General features: G+C 42.1%; 2 protein-coding genes across 3 annotated transcripts in view; both read right to left on the bottom strand.

The window, feature by feature from the left end:
- LOC105452847 (lamin Dm0-like) overlaps nt 1-3231 on the bottom strand; it is a 14250-nt gene extending 11019 nt beyond the window's left edge. The window contains exon 1 of the mRNA XM_011694335.1: nt 2456-3231. Coding sequence (XP_011692637.1) covers nt 2456-2916 — 461 coding nt within the window. The 5' untranslated portion in view covers nt 2917-3231. The remainder of the gene's footprint in view (nt 1-2455) is intronic.
- Nucleotides 3232-4956: 1725 nt separating this feature from the next.
- Nucleotides 4957-21294, bottom strand: part of LOC105452846 (ribosomal protein S6 kinase alpha-5) — a 40636-nt gene continuing 24298 nt past the window's right edge. For both annotated transcript variants that reach the window (XM_011694334.1, XM_011694333.1), the window contains exons 2-7: nt 11370-11444; nt 10501-10719; nt 9888-10003; nt 9514-9714; nt 8595-9032; nt 4957-8481 (exon numbers count right to left, since the gene is read on the bottom strand). In XM_011694334.1, coding sequence (XP_011692636.1) covers nt 6862-8481; nt 8595-9032; nt 9514-9714; nt 9888-10003; nt 10501-10719; nt 11370-11444 — 2669 coding nt within the window. In that variant the 3' untranslated portion in view covers nt 4957-6861. The remainder of the gene's footprint in view (nt 8482-8594; nt 9033-9513; nt 9715-9887; nt 10004-10500; nt 10720-11369; nt 11445-21294) is intronic.

Raw genomic sequence — 21294 nt, 5'->3', positions numbered from 1 at the left:
CCCCCCAAAGGGCCGAGAGGTGTGCTGCGCTCGCGCCGAAAATTATTTCCTCCCAAACGTCGCTTTCCCTCATCCCTCCTTTTCCTAGCTGCGCTTTCTTTTTCTCTCTCTCTCTCTCTCTCTCATTCCTCAAAGAAATTTTCATTTCCTTTGATTCACCCGCACCCCGAGAGAACCCCTCTCGCGTTGCCATTGTTGTGGAGAAAAGAATCCTAACTGTTGACAAACACATTCGGCGAAAATACGCGTGACGCACCGATGAGATCTGCTCGTTAATCTAATCTGAAAATCGTCGGCGACGAGGGGTATCCGTATACTAACGGATATCGATGCGATACCTTCATATTCCGCCGAATATCCCCGGAATTTGGATCAAATGAGATCTATATCCGTTGTAATCTACATTGCTGCCCGACACGCAAATAAAGTGAATGATAACGCGGTGGCACAAAAGTATTGATCAGGTTGAGAAAATGTTCGGCGCGTCTTATAAACACGTTGCTAAGACGATGCTGAAGAAAATTTCAGTTGAGTTAATTTTCATTCACTCGTTGATTATCAAAATCAAATCTGCAAATAATTGTGCAAATATTTTTTTTTTGTAGCTTGTATGCGAAAAATGTAGGATGTGACATAAAATGTTCTGTATTATATAGACAAATATACATGTTTTTTTTTTAAATTAGGTACTTAATTTTATATATCGATATTGAGATATCAGGAGATACAGTAGGGCTTGGTGTCAAGTATTTAAAAATAAAAATAAAAATAATATAAAATATACTTATATTAAAAAATGTAATATCTACGATGATGTTCAGTAAATGGATATCTAGGTATGCCACGTGTGTTACAGCGAATATGTGCAATCTCCAGTAAATTGACGCTTATCTGATAATTCCCCAGAAATTATCAAGTCGGAGAATATGAGAAGAGAATAAGGTCTACAATATTCAATGACAAAGTAGACTGAAACATCGCGAATAAGCTTAACTGTAACTTAACCTTGTGGATATGTAAATTACACAAATGGAACAATAATTCCTTCTGCATTCATATTGATATCGAGGTAATTCTAAAGTGATAATGCTAGATCAATTTAAGCGATTCTTCTGTTAAAGGAATTAAAGAAATTATGCATGTCCTAAAAAACACAGGACTCAATAAACATAACTAGCTTTGAATTTTTGCGTCATCGGTATTTGGAAAGCAGCACGAATCTCTTCGCTTTATGAGTCATAATACTCATAATCGTCAACTCATTTCACAATATACCCAGTGTACACATTCCAGCTCATGCATAATGAAAGACAATTCAGAATATATAAAGTTAGAAATTACCTCTTTACCTTGAAACCTACTCATTTTATATATAAAAAAAAATCAAGCGTTTCTAGGCCCTAAATTAAAAAAATAATTAATTCAAAAATAAGTCTGTAATAGCCGTGTTCAGCAGAAAAGCAGTTCTGCACCTGTCATGAGATTCTTTAATATAATTGATTTATACATTTAGATTCGTGAAGAACCAGAGGCAAGAACCAGTAATATTAAAAAATCTTATAACAATTGCAAAACTACTTTTCAGCCAATATAAATCTGTTTCTCTTCAACTTCTGTACCTCTTCCACGTTGGAGCAAAAGAAAAAGACGAAGTGCAAGAAGTTGAGCTGGAAAAGGACAAGCCTAATGACACCCGAGATAATCACTCATCGGGACCAGACGGTTTCCTTAATGTAAATTTTCCTTCACGCATGCGCGATCAAGTAGAAAATACGAGGGCAATCGGGGAGCAGCACGGAAGGAGGCGTTCGGTTTACAAGATCGAGCCGTTAAAAAGTACGGAAAGAGCAAAAATAGAGATATGTTTCAAATTGAGATTTAGGTTTACGAGCAACGCGTTTAAGGACGCGACTTGCGCGCACATTATTTTTATTCTACGCACGTGAGGGGATAAGAAATACGAGCGGAGGATCGAGAGAAAAATTGAGTGTTGCTCGGTGCCGATGATTCACAGATCGGAGCTTCGCACTTCGGCGGTGTGCTCTCGCGAGTCAACTCCCGCATCCGTTTGAAGCCTCGGGCCCCACTGTATTCAAATCCGAGTTTCACTACTTTGCCGACTGCAACACCCAATCGTGCAACTGCGACTATCAACAAATTCTCACTCAGGCACGAAGCAAAAAAAAAATGCAAAAATTCTCTATTTACTTTTTTACACCACTTATTTTTTTTACAGATCAATAGAGTCGTCAGCAAAAAAAAAGATGCCCGATCGCGTCGATATTCGTTAATAACGACCCCGACTAGTGCCATCTTACTTTCCTATTTATTTTGCAAGTAAGAGGCAACACAGACGGACACGCTTATCACTTGACTCGGAATGTATAAAACGCAATATACAACATGTATATATACGTACATATATACATATATATAAAAAAGTCGCTCGACTTACTTGCTCTTAAGATCCTCATTATCATCCCACAGACGTTTGGTGTCGATCTCCAGCTTGGCGCGTTCCCTGGCAGTCTCGTCGAGCAGCTTCCGCGCGTCGGACAGCTCGTGCTCGTACATGGCCTTGATGTTGGAGACCTCCCGGGTGACGGTCTCCTGGGTGGTCTGCACCTCCCGGGTCAGCCGGGAGTTCTCGGACTCCAGGAGGCGCACCTTCTCGATGTAGCATGCCAGGCGGTCGTTGAGATTTTGCAGATCCTGCTTCTCCTGCAGCCGGGAGTAGCGGGTCGGGCTGAGCGGGCTGCCGGGTCGCCGGCCGACGATCGGCGTCGACGTGCTCGGCGGCGGCGATTGGATGTTGCTCGACGACGACGACGAGGCGACGGCGGCGGAAGAGGCGGCGGCCGCGGCAGCCGCTGCCGCCGCCGCCGCGGCGGTCTTCTTGCTCGACTTCGTTGACATCTCTCTGTTTGCGATCCTGATGCACGCGGGCCTCTCGCGCCTGCGGTCTCGTACGAAGCACTACGTCGTTTCCCCGGTCAGATTACCCCCTCGCACGCGCGGCACCGAGGGGAAGAGAGAGAGACACACACACCGGAGGGTGAAAGGGGGGTACCGGCGGGCGCGCGACCGTGGTCTCTATCCGATTATCAACTCGCTGCCGAAAAAAAAAAACGTCAGCACGTCCGTGTCGATCGAGCGAGCGCGCGCGTTACCTCCCCGTGATCGACGTCTCACACACCTCCTAGCCAAATGCGCACTATACTGAACTCAACCAGCGCAGCCAACGGTCAGATCAGTGCGCTTGCGACGACGCCACATCACAAGCCGGGTTTCGCGCCGCCATTAAGCGGGAAGGAGCGCCGCGGCCGGCAATTGGCCGCGGCGCCGCGGGGACGCCAAGCGATCGGCCAGTCGCGTGCGTCGAACCGGCCGAGCGCGCGCAATGCCGCGCGACGCGATTGACCGCCGTTAACACGCGAGTGGCAGTGGAATAGGCCGCGCGGCCAATCGCGCCGAGAAGATGTTATATAAAAATTCAGGCGGAATCGTTGAATCGTGATCAACGGACTTTTCGGTACATTTTAAATTTGTTCATACGTTTAGTCAATCCTTGTAGGTTCCGCACTTAGGATGAGATGGCTGTAGGATTCAGTCTTAGAGCGAAGAGATTTAACGCACCTGGGTAAACATTTTTTGTATTAAATTTATATATATACACATTTTATATATATAATTATGTATAAAATGTGTAAAAATGCGATTACATTATATATAATGGATTTTATATATAATCATATACATGTATATACTTTTCTATATGATTATTACATTTATATATGATTATTTATAATAATCATACATAACTATTAATTTTTTCTTATTTTTTAAAACTTATTTCAGTTTTTATATAAGAAACAATTATCGAAAATTATCCTTTTAATTATATTTTTCTTATTATATTATTTTTCCTACATATACGAATAGAAGTTATGAAAGAAAAAAAAAATTAAAACATATTTTATATATAATTTATGTTCTTACATAGAAAAATGTTTAAAGAGATAAATTGATTCTCTATATCTTAATTAAAATAATCTTGCACGATATGTTAATTAAATCTGTATTCCTAAGAAATTATTTTAAATATAGAATATTTATTTTCAGGTGACAAGAATAAATGTGATAAGAATTACTGTCTGACAAAATGATATTTTTACATGAAGTATCAGAAATTATAAATTTTTGTGAATTGTTATATTAATAATTGACGGAAGTAATTTCTTAAACAATTATTTTCACAATTAAGAATTTAACTCGAGGAGTCATAATAAAATATAGAAAGTCACTTATAAGTAACAAAGTCATATAATGACGTTCTTATATATTATAATCTATAATTCTACCTGGGAATAATCTTCCGGCAATTTCAAGTTGAACGTTGAGCAGTGATGGTATTAAAATAATAAACAGCGTTTTATAAATAAATATTGCATTATGATATATTTTAACAACCAGTGGTAACAAAGGTAGGTGTCTCTTTTACGTATTTATAGCAACGGAACAGCACTCTCGTATGGTACAAGCTTCGACCTGTTTAACTGTTCATATATATTTATATTAATATTTATATACACATATGTATACATCCTTTGAACCCCAAAAAAGAGCGTTCGTAACATAACAATATATTTCTTAGAAAAAAATTTGTTCTGCAGGCAACCGATGTAACTTATGAACTTTACTTTAAATGATTTTTATGATTCTAAGTAGACATATAAATATGTATAATATATGTATATATATGCATATATATACACATGCATATGTATGTATATATACATATATTATATGTATGCACATGTATATATATATAATATACATATATGTATATATATGTATATGTATAAACGTATATATATATATAATATATATATATCCTTGTTAAAGAAATATGATTTTCTAGCGACATGATATATTAAATATATAGATATAATTTTGTTACATCTTTGCGCGCGCGTTTTAAATATCTATAATATTTATAATAACTATTATATACAATGTTAAATTCGATAATATCTCACGTATAGCTTCTCTCCGCTACACACCGTTACTTTATTTGGTTTAACAGAGGAGTGTCGCTTCAGTCATCTTTGGTAGAAGCATGCACGCATGCTTTTCTTCGCGTATAACGCTATCTCGTACAAGATAACACAAAACGTTACTCAATTAACGCGTTCTGTTCCCTGAGTTGATATACAACCGCATTTCAGTCTTTACCATTTTGTTACTTCATCTCTCTCACAGCAAATATTACACATCGATTAAGACAATCGTCTCACTAGTATAAACACAGCAATCTAATCAAATGAAAAGAAAAATTTAAGGCCGGAAATGTTGCACGTTTTTAAATAAATCTCTCCCCTTTTTGTGACCCACAGAACTGCCTGGAAAAAATATCTCCTTCTTCCAATATGCACTGCATTTTTAATCGCGGAAGAATGCAGTATAAACGACAAAGGGGAAATAATTCACAATTCGTTAACAAACTAATCTCTTCTCGCTTATGTAAGTCGATAATTAGTCAACTATCGAATCGAATTGTGAAAAATTACATTGATTGAATTAATGATACTATTAGATCACAAAATAATCTGACTTAATTAAATCTAATACATTGTCTCATAGCTCTCTGAATGCTTTACCGCAACTCACATTCATTTCCATCATTTCTCAAAATTGTCAGGTATGTCAAATACTACACAAATACATCAAAGTGTGACGAGGCTTCTATGAAAAAAAAAAAATGTTAAATACTGAATAGAAATTCTTTTCGATTGTACTTATTATCTATTATCAATAAACATCGTCATTTCTTTTTATAGTCATCTGTAAAAATTAATATTTAACGTATAATTATATAAACAAATTTTGTTTAATCGTATATAAATATGTCGTTATTCTCAATAACGCTATCCGTAAAAGAGTGCTTAATTTATATATTTTTTTTTTAACAAATCGTACTTTTTAAATGTTTTTTTTCTCCTTTTTTTTCTCATTATTGAGGTACCACTGGTAATAACAAAGTTGCTTTTGTTATCTTCGCGTAATCGCGCGTCATTTCTACTACATTAATATCTTTAATGTACTCATAATGAAATGAGCTTTTGAGGCACATTCACCACATATACACTCGTCTCAAGTAATCGCTAAAATTTTCTTCTTATTGGCTAGTTAATCGCTATATCGTCATCCCTATGATTATCGATCGCAGAAGTGACGTTGGAAGAAAATTTTAACGGGAGTGTATAATAAGTTACAATAATTTACAACGTTTGTCGTCCTCGCACTATAATCACAGACAATCCCAGTTTAACGCAACAAAACGATTCACCATCTCATTCTTCGCGTCCGCCTACTCTTACATCTTTCTTTATCTCTCTCCCTACTCTCTGATAGCGATAATAAAAATAAAATTCTGTACACTGCGTAATAAATTCTGTATATATTGCGTAAATCCCCGCGGGGAAACGCTGATACTTTGTTGAGACCCTGACAGCGATGTATCGTTTTATACACGTCCGTTTCTGGTATACCTATCCGATGTATTTAAATTAGCATCGTACAAGAATGCACTTTTCAATTATATAATTATTTAGATAGAAAATGGACCGAGATTTTTTTAGAGAAGATGCGATGGCATATAGTTATGTTATATAACTCTATTTAATATATCTATATATGATATTTCTAAAACTCTGGTGAGATAGGAATGATGCGATGTTCGCGTCCTGTAGGAAGAACGCAGAAGGCAGCGGTGTTACAATATATACCGTGTAAAATGCATAGGAAACAAAGTGTGAATTGATTGGAGCGTTTACTGGACCAAGCATAAGTAGGAAAACTCTACTCGACTATAATCGTGGGGAGGCGTTTGGGCCGCTTGCCAGCTTTATGTCTCCTATGGACATCCCCCTCGTCGTGCGCGACCTGCGAGGACGACTCGAGCGACTCCGCGGAATTGTCAGACCTTATATCCCTGTCCGAATTTATTGTTTGTTCGAGTTTACGTTTCCGCGATCGCGTCATTGGCCCGCTACTACTGCTGCCGCTGGCCTCGCTGTCGACGTCGCGCCGGTGTCGATGCTTCTTCGCCGGGCTCATCTGCTGACACGACGACTCGTGGTCGGCGTGGCGTTTCGGCCGCTTCTTCGCGGTCCTCTCCAATTCTTGCAGGAGTGAGAGTCTTATTGAGGAATTCGAGTCGGAGGAAGAAGACAGAGAACTCAGGTACTCGTTAACAACTTCGTCGTTGAAGTCGAAGACGCTCGGTGACGAGGTGGAAGTGTTCGCGGCGCTCGCCGTGGCGCTTGGTAGATGCAGCAACTGAACTGACGACGGACTCGAGGATGAGGAAGAAGACGGTCTCGACGTCGAGGAACTGGAATTGGAACGTTTGTGCTTGCGACGCTGCGCCAGCTTGGCGGCGTCGACCGCGCGCAAGCGGAAATTGTCGCGCTCCTGCGTCGACGTTGAACTGGCGGCTACCGCCGCGCTGTCCACGGGTGCTACGTCAGTGATAGGCGTCACCGGGAGAATCGTGCCGGGAGCGTCGTACATCGTCAGCCACGGATGGTACGCCAGAGAAGCCGCGGTGAGTCTGTTGTTGGGATCGATCATCAGCAGACCCTTCATCACTTGTTTGGCACCGGGGGACACGTGACTCCAGGCCTCGCTGTCGAAATTAATCTCACCGGCCTTGATGCGCATCGCCACGTTAGGTGTGTCCGTGCGGGAGGGTGGACTGTCGGACAACATGAAATACAGAATGGTCCCCAGAGACCACATGTCGCAGCTCTCATCGTATTCCTGGTTGGCCACAACCTCCGGGGCAGCGTACGGGAGCGTGAAGCAGGGCGTGTGCAACGGCTCGCAGCTGTTCTTCATCCGGGCGAAACCGAAGTCGACTATCTTCACCGACGAGTCCTCACCTTGGTGCACATACACGATATTCTCCGGCTTGAGATCGCGATGCACTACGCCGCGCGAGTGCATGTACCGCACCGCGGACGCCAATTGTCGCATCACCCGCTTCGCCTGCCGCTCCGTGAATGGCCGCGGTCGTTGCAACAATTCCCCGCCCGAGAGTAATTCCATCACGATGTACGTGTGAAGTCGATCGTGGTGGACGTCTATCAATTTCACTACATTCGCGTGACGCTGGCATGCACGCAACAGGCTCTCCTCCCGACTGCAATCCACACGTCTGCTGACGATCTTCACGGCGTATTCCTGCTGGGTCTTGCGATTACGACACCGCCGGCAAATCGAGAAGCTGCCGTCGCCCAGAGCTGGTCCCGCTTGGTCTAACTCGTACGTTTGGAAGAACGTGGACTCCTCGAAGCACGTGTTGAGCAGATCGGACAACAAAGGCCGTTGCGAACTGGCACCTTCCTGGCCACCGAAGATATCCCTGCTCACCACGTTGTCGGTGAAGAGTACCGAAGGCGCTACATAGGAATAACCCTGTAAAATCATCCAAGTGAGACATTTCTAAAATGACTGATAAAACCCGCGATTGTTATACGATATCTATTTGTCCGGGATAATAACGAAAAAAAAAAATTAAGGAAGCTTACCCTGAAATGTTTGTCAGGGTAGTCACCATCGACGACCGCCGGACTGTCGACGGCGACATTCATCTTCGTGAATTCATCTGAAAAATTGCTGGTGTCCAACTCGTGCGTAATTTTGGGAACCAAAGGCGGCTTGATCTGCTTCTTCTCCAGACCCTCCCAAGTGAAGGCCGGTGCCGCGTCCATGAAGAAGGGATGCTCCTTGAGCTCTTTAGCGTCGCGCGGCCCACCGCCCAATCTCTGACGTGGATCTTTGACCAGCAAACGGGTGATGAAATCGCTCACGTTAGCACTCAGGTGGCTCGGCATCGGCGGCGGATCGTTCTTCAATATCCTCCTCGAGATCTCCTGCTGGTTGTTCTTCTCGCCCTCCACCGTAAAAGGCGACGCACCGGTCAGTAATTCAAACGTTAGCACGCCCACGCTCCACCAATCGACGGCCTATGAAAATGCCATCTCGATTGTAATACATACGTTTAAACGAGTACGTGACGGTATACTGTTAATTATGTATCCACGACATAATCTCTCCTTTCATATATAATACTTTATCTGTATATCTCCTTTTATGTACTTTACTTATACATGTGTAATTTTCAATTATATTATATATATTTTTTCAAATACATTTAAACATTTTAGGCGTTAACTTCACTAGTGTTGATATATTTATTGTTTTCTGAAAATTAAAATTATTAATTAGTTTGTGATTCTTAACTAATATGCAAACATTACACATGTATTAATACAATTTATATAATTATACGTCTAATATTTTACGTGTTTTATAAATTTAATTATTTGTTAGTCAGGAAGCTAAAACAAATTATCACCGAGTCGTCACCCGAGAAAAGAAGCTACAAAAGCGGATACGGGGATGAAATAACACGCGGGCCGGAAAGATAGAAAGGTCTCAACTCACGATATCGTGGCCGTTCGGGCCGGCCTTTACCACTTCCGGTGCCATATACTCGATAGTTCCGCAAAACGAGTAAGTACGCGCATTGCCGTTCCTCTCGTGCGGTAGGAACTCTTTGCTGAGACCAAAATCCGTCAAAACGAGATGCCCCTCCTTATCCAAGAGTATGTTCTCGAGTTTGATGTCCCGATAGATTACGCCAAGCTGCAACATCAAATGAAATACACATACCTAGATTCAATTTAATTTATTTCGTTTAATTCATCACAGATTATTTTCGTTCCCATCAAGGGTTTCTCGTTTTTTTTTTTTCCGCGCGCATACAACGCTGCTATATATATATATATATATATATATATATATATATTAATACGTACATCATGAAGACGCTCTAGCGCCAGGATAATTTCGCCGATGTAAAATCGTACCGCGTCCTCCGTGAAGCAATCGTGCTGATACAGGTGTGTAAACATTTCACCGCCGGCGACATATTCTGGAAATAGAAAAAAAATATTTCGCCTGTTCAAAATTCCATATTCCTGAGCACGTGAAAAAGAATAGAAGAGCAAGCTTATTTTCATCGCGTGTCATCCACGCGGCGACATTTGATACACGCGACAGATAAATTAAAAGGAAAAGGTATCATTTTTTTTTAATGTCTTCTTTTTTCTAAGTAAAAATTTCGTTTGTATAGACATAAAAAAATCTTTTATTTTATCCATGCATATAATGTGTGGATAAAATATTTTCATTTTGTCTGTAATATAAGTGATATACCGGAATTATTTAAAAAATTATTTTACGAGGATAAGATGTCACTTTTCATACTGCTTATTCGGCGAAATTTAACTTGTGACACACACACGCGCGCGCATTGTATTGCTATATATTTCCTTTTTTGTTGATTACTTTAGTTTTTACTACGTTTATCCTCTCTCGTTCTCATCGGCGGATTTATTTATTTTTCTTCGGTTCTTCGTCGAGCCTCACCTAATATCAAACAGAGCTTGTCGTCAGTTTGAAACGCGTAATAGAGAGTTATCAGGAACGGGCTGTCCCTGATAGCCTCGAGAATTTGCCGCTCGGACTTGGTGTGCTCCGTCGTCTTCTTCTTCTGCACGATGGAGGCCTTCTTCAGCACCTTCATGGCGTAAAGCCGTCCGGCGTCAGCACCCGTCCGCTTTCGCACCAGGAAAACCTTGCCGTAAGCTATATACGAAAACGAGACGATCGATATTAAGAGAATGACACGCATCGTAGTTTAAAAATGTTAATAATAACGGAGCTCGATCGAGACAAATATTCACGGAAAGGACGATTTTGTTAAAAAGTCTAAACATTTTGCTGAGGCTGAAAATAATTTTGCTAGATATTCAAACTGGTTGCTAGAATATCAAAACGTTTTGCAGCAATGCTTATCATTTTTGAATTTCCAACAAAATTATTTTGATATATATATAGTCCAATAAAATTATTTTTAAATCTATAGCCAGCAAAATTTTTAAACATTCCAAAATTGTGCTTTCCGCGTGCTGAGAAATACCGAAGGAATAATAGCGCGGTTGGGAAAAAAAAAGATCTAAAACATTTTGCCGGAAATTAACTTATGTACGCTGTGTAACAGAGAAACGGTTAATAAAATTCGATGCTTATAACGGTACGAATATTATATTATAAGGCATCCGCTACAAATGATTCGAGTGCTATTATTACCGTTACAAATAGTTCGAGTAACATCTATTACCGGTGTTGTAAACATTATGATTCAGGACTGATTACAAATCTTATCGCGGACTGGGCCGCGCGCGGTTTCGGAAAAGGCATGCACTTTGTCAAATGGGTCTCTCTATCTCTCTCACCTCCGGTGCCAAGGACTTTCAGCAGGTCGAAGTGTGTCATATCCACTTTCTGGCTGCCGTTGTCCGCTAGATTTACTGCAACAGAAAAAGCGGAAATCCCGCATGAGAAAGGTAGGTACTCGATAATATCCGATCGATCATGATCTGACACCCGTTATATCCCGACGATTCCGGCCGGGACCGTTGCCGGAACCGATCTCCGCACCGCGTGCTCGCGCACCGTGAAGCAGCGGCTTTTACGAAATTTACGTAAAAGAAATGAAAAAAAAAAAGTCTGACATATCGCGAAAACTATACCCGGTGGACCAGTAGAACGCGTGCGAGAGAAAGATCGAGGAAGCATATCGGTGCGAAATACCGAAAAATGGTCTTTCGAAATTGCAAACAAAGCCCGAGATACTTTCACCCAACGGCATTCGCTTGAGAAAAAAACTGGGAACATACTGAAACAGGCTGTAAAAGATTTATTTTCCGTAAAAATGGACTCGATTCAAATTTTTCGCTCCGAGTCGATCTAACGGCTAGAACCGGAGTACACTAATTAAACGATTTCTTCATTCCTAACGGTCGCATTCTCCCCGACACTCGCATTCCTCGGCGACGCAACGCGGCGCGCGGTTGTCGCGCGCGCGGGCGGCGCGGCGCGCGTTCCCTGCAGCCGCGAAGGAGGGAAGATTGCGGACGTCGTGACGCGCGGCGAGACTGACAAGGCTTCTTGCGCGAGACAATGAGGTGCTCCTGGCATTTATTTTTCTCTCGACGACGCCACCGCCGTTGCCCACCGTCATCGCACGCGGGCGGCGTACGGGGCGAGAAAGAAGGAGGAAAAGGAGAGACGAGAACTCCGTTCTCGCGGCACGGCCGGAGCGTCGCGTCGCTAGGACGCGACGCGGTGCGCAGAATGGAATGCGGCGCGTATTCGTTCAACGTGTGGTACACGCGAAGGTATAACAAGCACCTGCGATACGCGGTGCTAAATATCGGCAGGTGCGACGAAAATACGCCGTGAATGCGCATACATATTGTATTATACTGCAGGTACACGTGAGCGAATCGCCGCGCGCCGCCGCGCCGCGCTCCGCTCCGCGAGTTTATCGCGGTTTCGCATAATAAACAGACATCTGTCGCGCGTAATTAAAGCAGCGAACGCCAGCTCGAAACGAAGAAAAAACAAGTCGTTTAATAAAAATTACGGAAGTAGGTACATGAGCGTTAACCGCGGCGCGCGCGCGACGAGAGCGGTTAGTTTTCAAGCGCGGCTTAGGCATTCATTTATTCCGGAGCGGCCCGGCGTTGCGATTACGTTACATAATTCGCGGAACAACTGGTATCTACCGGCGCGGCGGTGTATGTGGCGGAATACGATAAGAAACGCCAGACGAGTAACGACCAGTATACGATAATGACCAGTAAATAATACATAATAATAATAATAATTGTGCCGTTATTTTTCTTTCTGTCGCGGTTGTCCGCGGTTCACTGTCGACCGATATCGCCAAGGAAACGTACATTTAGTTTCAGTTTTAATTCGTGCTAAAAAAAAACCAGACGCTAATCGGAAAGGGAACTGTGAGGTAACAACTGTGAGGTAAATAAACAAGAGAAAATACAACGAGCGATCATGCGGCTCGTCTCGTTCGCGATACAGAATATCGACTTCGATTTCGGCTGAAATGTGTTTGCGTTCGAGTAACATCTGCGAAGGATATACGCTCAAGATTTATAACGTCGTACGTTTGCAAGTGACGCGTGCATCATGCGGGAAAATTCCAAGGGGACCAACTGGGATATTCCCGCGCCCGGATTATAATTTCGGGGACCGCGCGAAACGCCGAGTCTTTTATATTCTCGCAAGCCACCTTTAAAGACCTACCCGGCGTTACAACCGGACTTCCCGAGCTGTTTGAAGCTGCAACGTTTGAGGCACTGCACGCCGGAGTGCAACTCTGCAAAGCACATCCGTTCACGGTGTCCCAGAACTGCACAAGCAGCTTTCTTTCTTACCGCAAAGTAGCGTCGACCCTGATCGTCGAGCTAATCGCGATCTCTTACCCTAATTTCCAGCCGCTTGCATAAACGGCAAATCATCCACCGGAGTACCCGACGTTCCTTTAACGTTTTACAGTTTTGCGCGCGTATCTCTCGTACACACGTGTATACTATTGTCCGTCTTTCGCTTATCATTCCTTATCTCCTTCTTTATCTCTTTATTGCGAAGCAATTATATAAATGGGTCATGAAATTCACGGACAATCGGAATCGAAATGTATGCGATATTTTTCATATCTATTTCAGATCCTTTCCAGTCGCCAAACTGTGTTGTCGAATATAATGAAAAAATAAATATATACGCGACAAGATTCCCACGTGGTGCTCTCAAGGAACGGTCCTCGACGGCTATAATACGTTATATTAGGAAAGGATGACTAATAAGGCTGTCCCCTCCCTTCCCTCTCTCCTCCACATCTCGTGCTCATTTCGTTGACTCATTCGATGGTAACGCAAAAAATGGGAATTTCAAGATTGCGGCTACGGCTACGGCAAGTGGGTCACACAGACAGTCTGTTACAGAAATCACGAACGGCGTCGCCACTTTCACTTTTGTATCTTCGAGGATTTTCTTTTCTTTTCTTTTTTTTTTGCGCCGAGAGAGAAACCCATTTCTCGGTAGGGAAGCCGGCGAAAGGAGCCGGAAGATCCAATCCGAGATCCGGCTAAATCGATGCGAGGCAATCGTCGCCCAGAGGGGTTAATGCGATCTCGCCGAGACCGCGCGTGCTGAAATTCTCCGATCGCTCGCCATAACTCATCTCTCGTGCCATTCAGAGCTAATTCTTCGTTGCAGAAGTTTTAAATGATTTACTTAACGGTTTAACCATCTAATTAAGTCGACTCTCGCAAATTCTCGTCGTAACGAGAGCGTAATGAGACGCGTGTATAGCCTATAACGAGTTGTATAATTGTATCAAGATTTAATTGGTGTCCCCCTCTTTAGAGTCACGGAATCACCTCAAATTGTTTCCGAAAAAATCGTGTTTGAAAGTGTTCGCTTTCAAGCGTAGCGAAGTGATTTGTACTATTGTCATTATATAGAAAAAGATATTTTAAGATAAAGATATATTCCGCTCGGAATACCTATACATATACACGCCGCGCGTTTGAGTCGCAATTAGGCCGAGCCTAACGTTAAAAACACAAGGCCCGACTCGATCTCAAGACTGATTCCACGATTGCGTAATCGCGGCGCGAGCGAGAAACGAGAGCAGGTGTGATTAGACCCCGGTGAAAGCACGCGGATGCACGGCGCGCGGACGTCGTCGTGTCGATGGTGGTCTCGCGCGGAGAATCGGCGCGTGCGAGGCTCGGGCGAGGCCCGGGCGCTCGTCCCGGGCGTCCCCGGCCCTGACTGCCAGCCCGAGAGAGAATGCATGTCAAGGTAGCGAAGGAGATCGCACCGGCGCGCCGCGTATCTATCTACGTACGTACGTACGTACCTCGCCGATTAGGTATCGCGAACCTCGCGAGGACGCCGCACGCGACTCTCAACGCGCCCGCACCCTGCCCCCGCGCTCCCCCTCTCCCCCGCTCCACCCCCCGGGACTCGCGACCGCGGAATGACCCACTTGTCGCGCGGAGGCGCGAGTCAAGTTCGCGGAGGATTCCCTCCGCGCGCGAGGTGTACGTGCATGCTTCCCGAGGACGTGCACCTCGCCACGAGACAAGACGCGACGACCGATTTTCCGATTTCCTTTAAAGTCCCCCCCCCCCGTCTCTCTCTCGTCCGCTCGACTCCGATTCGGTAGCGACGACGGCGGCGATGGCGGCCTCCTTCGAGCCGGCACTCGGTGCGGCGGACTCGAGAGGCGCGGAGGGTTTCGCCTCTCCGTTACCTCGGAACGGCATTCCTGCCCCCTCTCACTCGCATGAATAATGAGTTCCCTTTTTCTGACGCTCGATTGCACCGGGGGGAAAAACAATCGGGGGAGAGGGAGGAGGGAAAGGACGGTGTACCGTAATTCTCGGCGGAGCCGGGGACGCCAATTTGCGAAATTGGCCTTCGCGCAAGAAATATCATGGTGATGGATTTTCGTACCTCTCCCCCGAAACACACCACCGTGTGTTTGTGTGTGTATCCTTCACCTCGCTTTACACAACGCCATTAGAGTAAACCAAATGCAAGAATTTCAACGAGGACTCCCCTTCCCTCCCTCATCCGGCAATCGGATCCCGTAATCGCGACCGAGAAAGAGCGCCGGGGATTAGGCGACTCCAGCGTCCGTTCGAGTTCCAGAGGACGGATCTCAAGGCCCCTCCAGTGTTTCGTGTCATTCCGGCTTTATTACATAATAGATCGAGAGATTCCGTCGAGTTCCGCGCGGTTTCGCTCCGAGAGATCGCTGGATCGTTTTTTTTTCTTTTCTTTTCGGCACGCGGAACGCGCGGAGATCGTGCGGAAATCGCACGGCTCTGACGGGAGGAGGGAGGGAAGAGGAAAGGACCCTTCTCTCTCTTTCTGCTGTCGTTTTTTAATTCGCGACGGGCGTATCCACGAATGCGAGACCCCGTCGCGGAAGTTCTGCTTTTGTCTGACCCAGATAGCCGGCATTCACTCGCTATTTCGTAACGGGACCGACTACTTTCTTTCGTCGGTCGCGACGCCGGGCACGACTACGGCGGCGTGTATGCACAACATCGTGTCTGTGTGTACATTTGTTATACGTGTGCGTGCACATGATAGCGGTGTGCATGAGAAACCTCTTCCCCCGATCGTCCCCCGCGGTCCCCCCGTCGGTCGTGCTCCGATCGTTGCGCTCAGATTTTTGCCCTTCGTGATTGAGGAATTTCCGTCGCAACGAGGGGGAACGTCTCTTTTCCAACAATAAGTATTACACTGACTCAGGTACTTCACCTGTTCAGTGTTGTCAATGTAGGCTCACGATATTGAAGTCGATGGAAAGTATCGATGTGAAACCTCGGCCTGCGGCATCGCATGATCTTGCAGTCGTAAAAATTGATCGAATAAATAACGATCGTTTGAACGTACTAAATATAGCTCAAAATTGAATTTGATCATTATGAACAAAGTCATTTACAAATTTCATCTGCGAAAGTGTGTACTGTTGACTCGGTTGACACGAATCATTATCACAAAACCGATATTTTCATCTTGATAAGTAAAATTTAATTAACGCCGTATAAGTAAGCAAATAACATGTGACTCGAGAAGTAATAATTTCAAAACTCTTTTCTCAATAAGCTCCTAAATTCTGCAATTTAAAAAAAAAAGAGAATTATTCTTCGCAAAAAAATATCGACAAGAGATACAAATATTGAAGGAATATTATTCGAGGAAATGCTTTTCTGAGAAAGTCCCTTTCCTCACTAGATTCTTGACGAACGCAGAGAATCTACCCTATAATCATATAGATTAGCTGGTATAATATCTTGTACAAGTATCTAACAACAAGATAAAGAATCTGCTGTTACTTGCTTCGCAATCGCATTGTATATTCAGCGACAGTCGTATAAACGGGGCCGCCGGAGAGCCGCCGGGATATCTGCCCTTCGCGACGTAGACGAAAAACCAGCGGGCGGGAAGGGGGGGAAGTACCGCGTGGCGCGACCGTTACTTGGTACCGTACTGCCGCCTTGGCGCTACGTACATACATACATACATACATACATACATTCCACCATCCTACTCGTGGCGGCCGTGGCTGCCTCGCGGCACGTGTGGGGCGGTACACGTGTGCGACTCGAGAGAGAGAGAGGTTGCGGACGGGCGGTAGCGGCAACTGCTGCCTCAATTATAATTGAGGCGATATAGAAACGCCGCGTCGCGTCGCGTCGCGTTGCCGTTGCTATCGCCGTCGCCATCGCGTCGCGAGCATGAGCGAGGAATCGAACGGATGGGCACGGCCGACAAGGAGGCTCGATTCGTCGAAAATGTCTCGTCGTCGTTGCCGCGGGATCTCGGCGAGATCGAGAAACCAACAACCCCTCGGAATTCCCCTGGATTCCTCGAGAAATTTCTTGCGGAACGGTCCGCGCGAATCAGGGGAGAAAATGCGACAATTAACAGGCGTGTGTGTGAAGTTAGCACATCACAATAAAATTCCATAGTAATTCTGATTAGAGTTCCCGCTTCTTTTTGAAGAGACGAAGCGTTCCCTATATATAGTATAACAAGAGTTCTGCTTAACAACAATTTTTAACTTAAATTTAAGAAATGGAGTGCTAACTTCTTATCAAAATTAAAAAATTGTTATTAAGCAGAACTCTTGTTATAAACTATATATATATAGGGAACTCTTCGTCTCTTCAAAATGAAGCGAGCACTCTAAGCAAAAGGTATGGAACTCTAATGGAAGGTATGGAATTATAATATTAAGGTGCTAACTTCACACACGCGATTGGGGGGCGCCCCCGCGACGAAGTATATCATTCCTGATCTAACGTTTACGTTAGATAATATATCTATAAGAACGTTACGTTCAATAAAGACAGTCCCTCAATGCGATAAATGTTTAACTACGTCGAATTATTATTTTATTTCTCTCGCGGTGAATTCAACAGGAGGCCACCTCACGCTACCGATTTCACCCATCGACCACCGCACTGTCATTGTCCCGTTCGCCGTACGGCGCGGCGCAAGACGCACGTGATGCTCCTTTCACGTTTCTTTTTACGTACTACCGGCGCGTGCATACGCTTCCATGTAAGAGCTGATATGGTCGAAAGTAGCCGTGGGGGACACTAATGATAAGATCAGCGACGCGGCGGCGTCGCGCTCTCTCGTGCGATAATCTCCTCGAGACGGTTCGCGAGATACCCGGTGCGGCGGACGAGCGACGCACGCGAGACGGGGAGTCGCTCCAGATATCCATTCCGGTGTTCATCAGTTTAATATCGCACACGGCGGAAGGGGGAGGGGGAGAGCACGCTTGATATCGATTTGTATGTGATTTTATATTTAGACCTACAACTCGCGCGTTGCGGATCGGCTCTTGTTTACTCACCGGTACACATCTCAACCCGAGTAGAAATTGTAACTCATATCTGTCTAGTCATGAGATAGAAAAGTTGTGTCTTACATAGTACGTGTCTAATTTTTTTAGTTACGTATTAGCCAGAAATGTAACGCTCACTTCTCCTAGTGGTAACATAAAATAAATTGGCTAATAGCTAGACATAAAATGTAACATAGTCATGAGATGAAAAATTATAGCTAGCTGCTAGCTAATAATGTAACGCTTACTTCTTCTAGTGGCAATATAAAATAAATTAGCTAATAGCTAGACAGAAAAAAATAATTAATAACTATCTAGCCTGAACTAGATAATGACCAAAAAGCAAATAAAATAAAAAATGTATTTTTTATTTTCTGTATCAGGGGTAGTTTTTTTTCTGATTCCTAGATAATATCTTTAACTCAGAATTCTGATATCAGAAGTATCTACTTACTAGCTAGTTTTTTTTAGTCACAATTTCTATTTTTTATTACTTTTTTCTTCTTAAGAGAACGCCAATTAACATACATATATTATAACTCTTCCTAACAATAAGATTCTTAATTTACAATTTTGTTGAAATTGTTTACTTACAATTAGAAAAAATCGCTTTCCACTGGTAGGATTTGAACCTAGGACCCTTGATGTTTGAATTGCTCGTCTTACGTACTACGCCACTGCTTCATTTTTGATAGAGATATTTTGTATTATCTACATATGTTGCACACATCACAGTCATATAATTTTCTAATAATATAATTATATTCTACTAAAAGAAATAAGTAATTCTTTTTTTTGAATGATAAATTATATTTTTCTATATTTTTATGTTAATGTTTATTGAAAACTGTGATATAAAATTACATCTATTTTTATCTAAATTCATTTATTTACCAAATCTTTTCTATATGTGTGCAAAGTTTTATTAAATTTAGAATTTTGAAATTTGCAAAATTTCCTTACAAATCACGTGTCAACTACTAGGCAGTTACTAGACAGATTTTTTATGAAATAAAATAACCTCAATCTGAATCTACTAACCAATTCAAAATTGTCAGTGCCTAGACAGGTGCTAGGTTATATAATTCAGAAAAGGTAGCGACATCTGCTATTATTTTTTTATGTAGTGACTAGACAGCAGTTGCATCACATAAACTGATTATGGAGTCAGTAATTAATCAGAAACGAGCTAAAAAAGTACGTTAATCTACATACGTACTGTCTAGCTATATACTAGGTCTTAAATTAGATATTGATTAGATTCATTTCCCATTTATCCACATTGCCTATAACAAATTGCAATGTCTCAATTTTATTATTTATATTATAATTGACAAGTTAGAAATCGCAACGTAGATAATTGGTATTTGTGATAGAGCTGTCTTTTTTTAAATATATAATTTAGCTACTGTCTAGGCACTGGCAATTTTAAAGATAGAATCAGTAGATTCAGATTGAAATTATTTTATTTCATAGAAAATCTATCTAGTGACTGCCTAATAGCTGATGTGTACCTAGGAAACTTTGCCAAATTAAAGATTCTGATTTTAATAAAATATTGCACACATAGAAGATACAAATAAATGAAGTTAGAAATTATTCGTTTGTGGCAAAGCACTTTTAAAAATAAAACCACCTTTTATTCGTATAATGACTTTCACTTTTCTCGATATATTTCAAAAACTATTCAAGATATTAAAAAAGTTTTATATCAAAGGTCATTGGTAACAACTAATAATTTCAAAATTCATTTATTTATTTTCTCCTTCTATATGTGTATAAAGTTTTATTAAAATCAGAATCTTAACATTTTCAAAATTTCCTTATAAATCACGTGTCAACTACTAGACAGTCATTAGATAAATTTTCTAAGAAATAAAATAACCTGAATCTGAATTTACTAACCAATTTCAAATTGCCTAGACAGTAGCTAGATTATATATTTAAAAAAAAGCAGCACAATCACGAATACCGATTGCGATTTATAATTTGTCAATCATAATTATGATGAATCACAACGTGGACAAATGCAAAATGAATCTAATAAATTTGATTTAAGATCTAGTATATAGCTAGACAATATTGATTAGAATAACTTTTCTAGCTCGTCACTGATTAGTAACTGGCTGTGTATTCATAACCAGTTTCTGCGGTCTAGTCACTACTTAAAAAAAAACAATAACAGATGGTGCTGCCTTTTCTGATATATATAATCTAGCTACTATCTAGGTACTGGCAATTTTAAATTAGTTAGTAGATTTAGACAGAGGTTATTTTATTTTATAGAAAATTTGTCTAGTAACTGCCTAGTAGTTGACGCATGACTTATAGTACATATTTGCAAAATTTCCTTAAAATCACGTGTCAACTACTAGGCAGTCACTAGACAGATTTTCTATGAAATAAAATAACCTCAATTTGAATCTACTGACTAGTTTAAAATTGCAAGTGCCTAGACAGTAACTAGATTATATATTTTAGAAACGGCAGCGCCATCTGCTACCATTTTTTTTATGTAGTGACTAGACGGCAGTTATATCACGAAAACTGATTATGAATATCCAGCCAGTAACTAATCAGTGATGAGCTAGAAAAGTTAATCTAATCAATATTGTCTAGCTATTAAGTCTTAAATCAGATTGACTAGATTTATTTCTACTCGAACGTGGACAAATGCAAAATGAATCTAACAAATCTGATTTAAGATTTAGTATATAGCTAGACAATATTGATTAGAATAACTTTTCTAGCTCGTCACTGATTAGTAACTGGCTGCATATTCATAACCAGTTTCTGCGGTCTAGTCACTACTTAAAAAAAAACAGTAACAGATGGTGCTGCCTTTTCTGATATATATAATCTAGCTACTATCTAGGTACTGGCAATTTTAAATTAGTTAGTAGATTTAGACAGAG

The sequence above is a fragment of the Wasmannia auropunctata genome, unplaced genomic scaffold (assembly GCF_000956235.1).
Source record: "Wasmannia auropunctata unplaced genomic scaffold, wasmannia.A_1.0 LD336026.1, whole genome shotgun sequence".
NCBI classification, from domain to species: domain Eukaryota; kingdom Metazoa; phylum Arthropoda; class Insecta; order Hymenoptera; family Formicidae; genus Wasmannia; species Wasmannia auropunctata.
The sequence above is the reverse complement of the archived record's forward strand: the minus strand, read 5'-3'. Positions and strand labels throughout refer to the sequence as shown.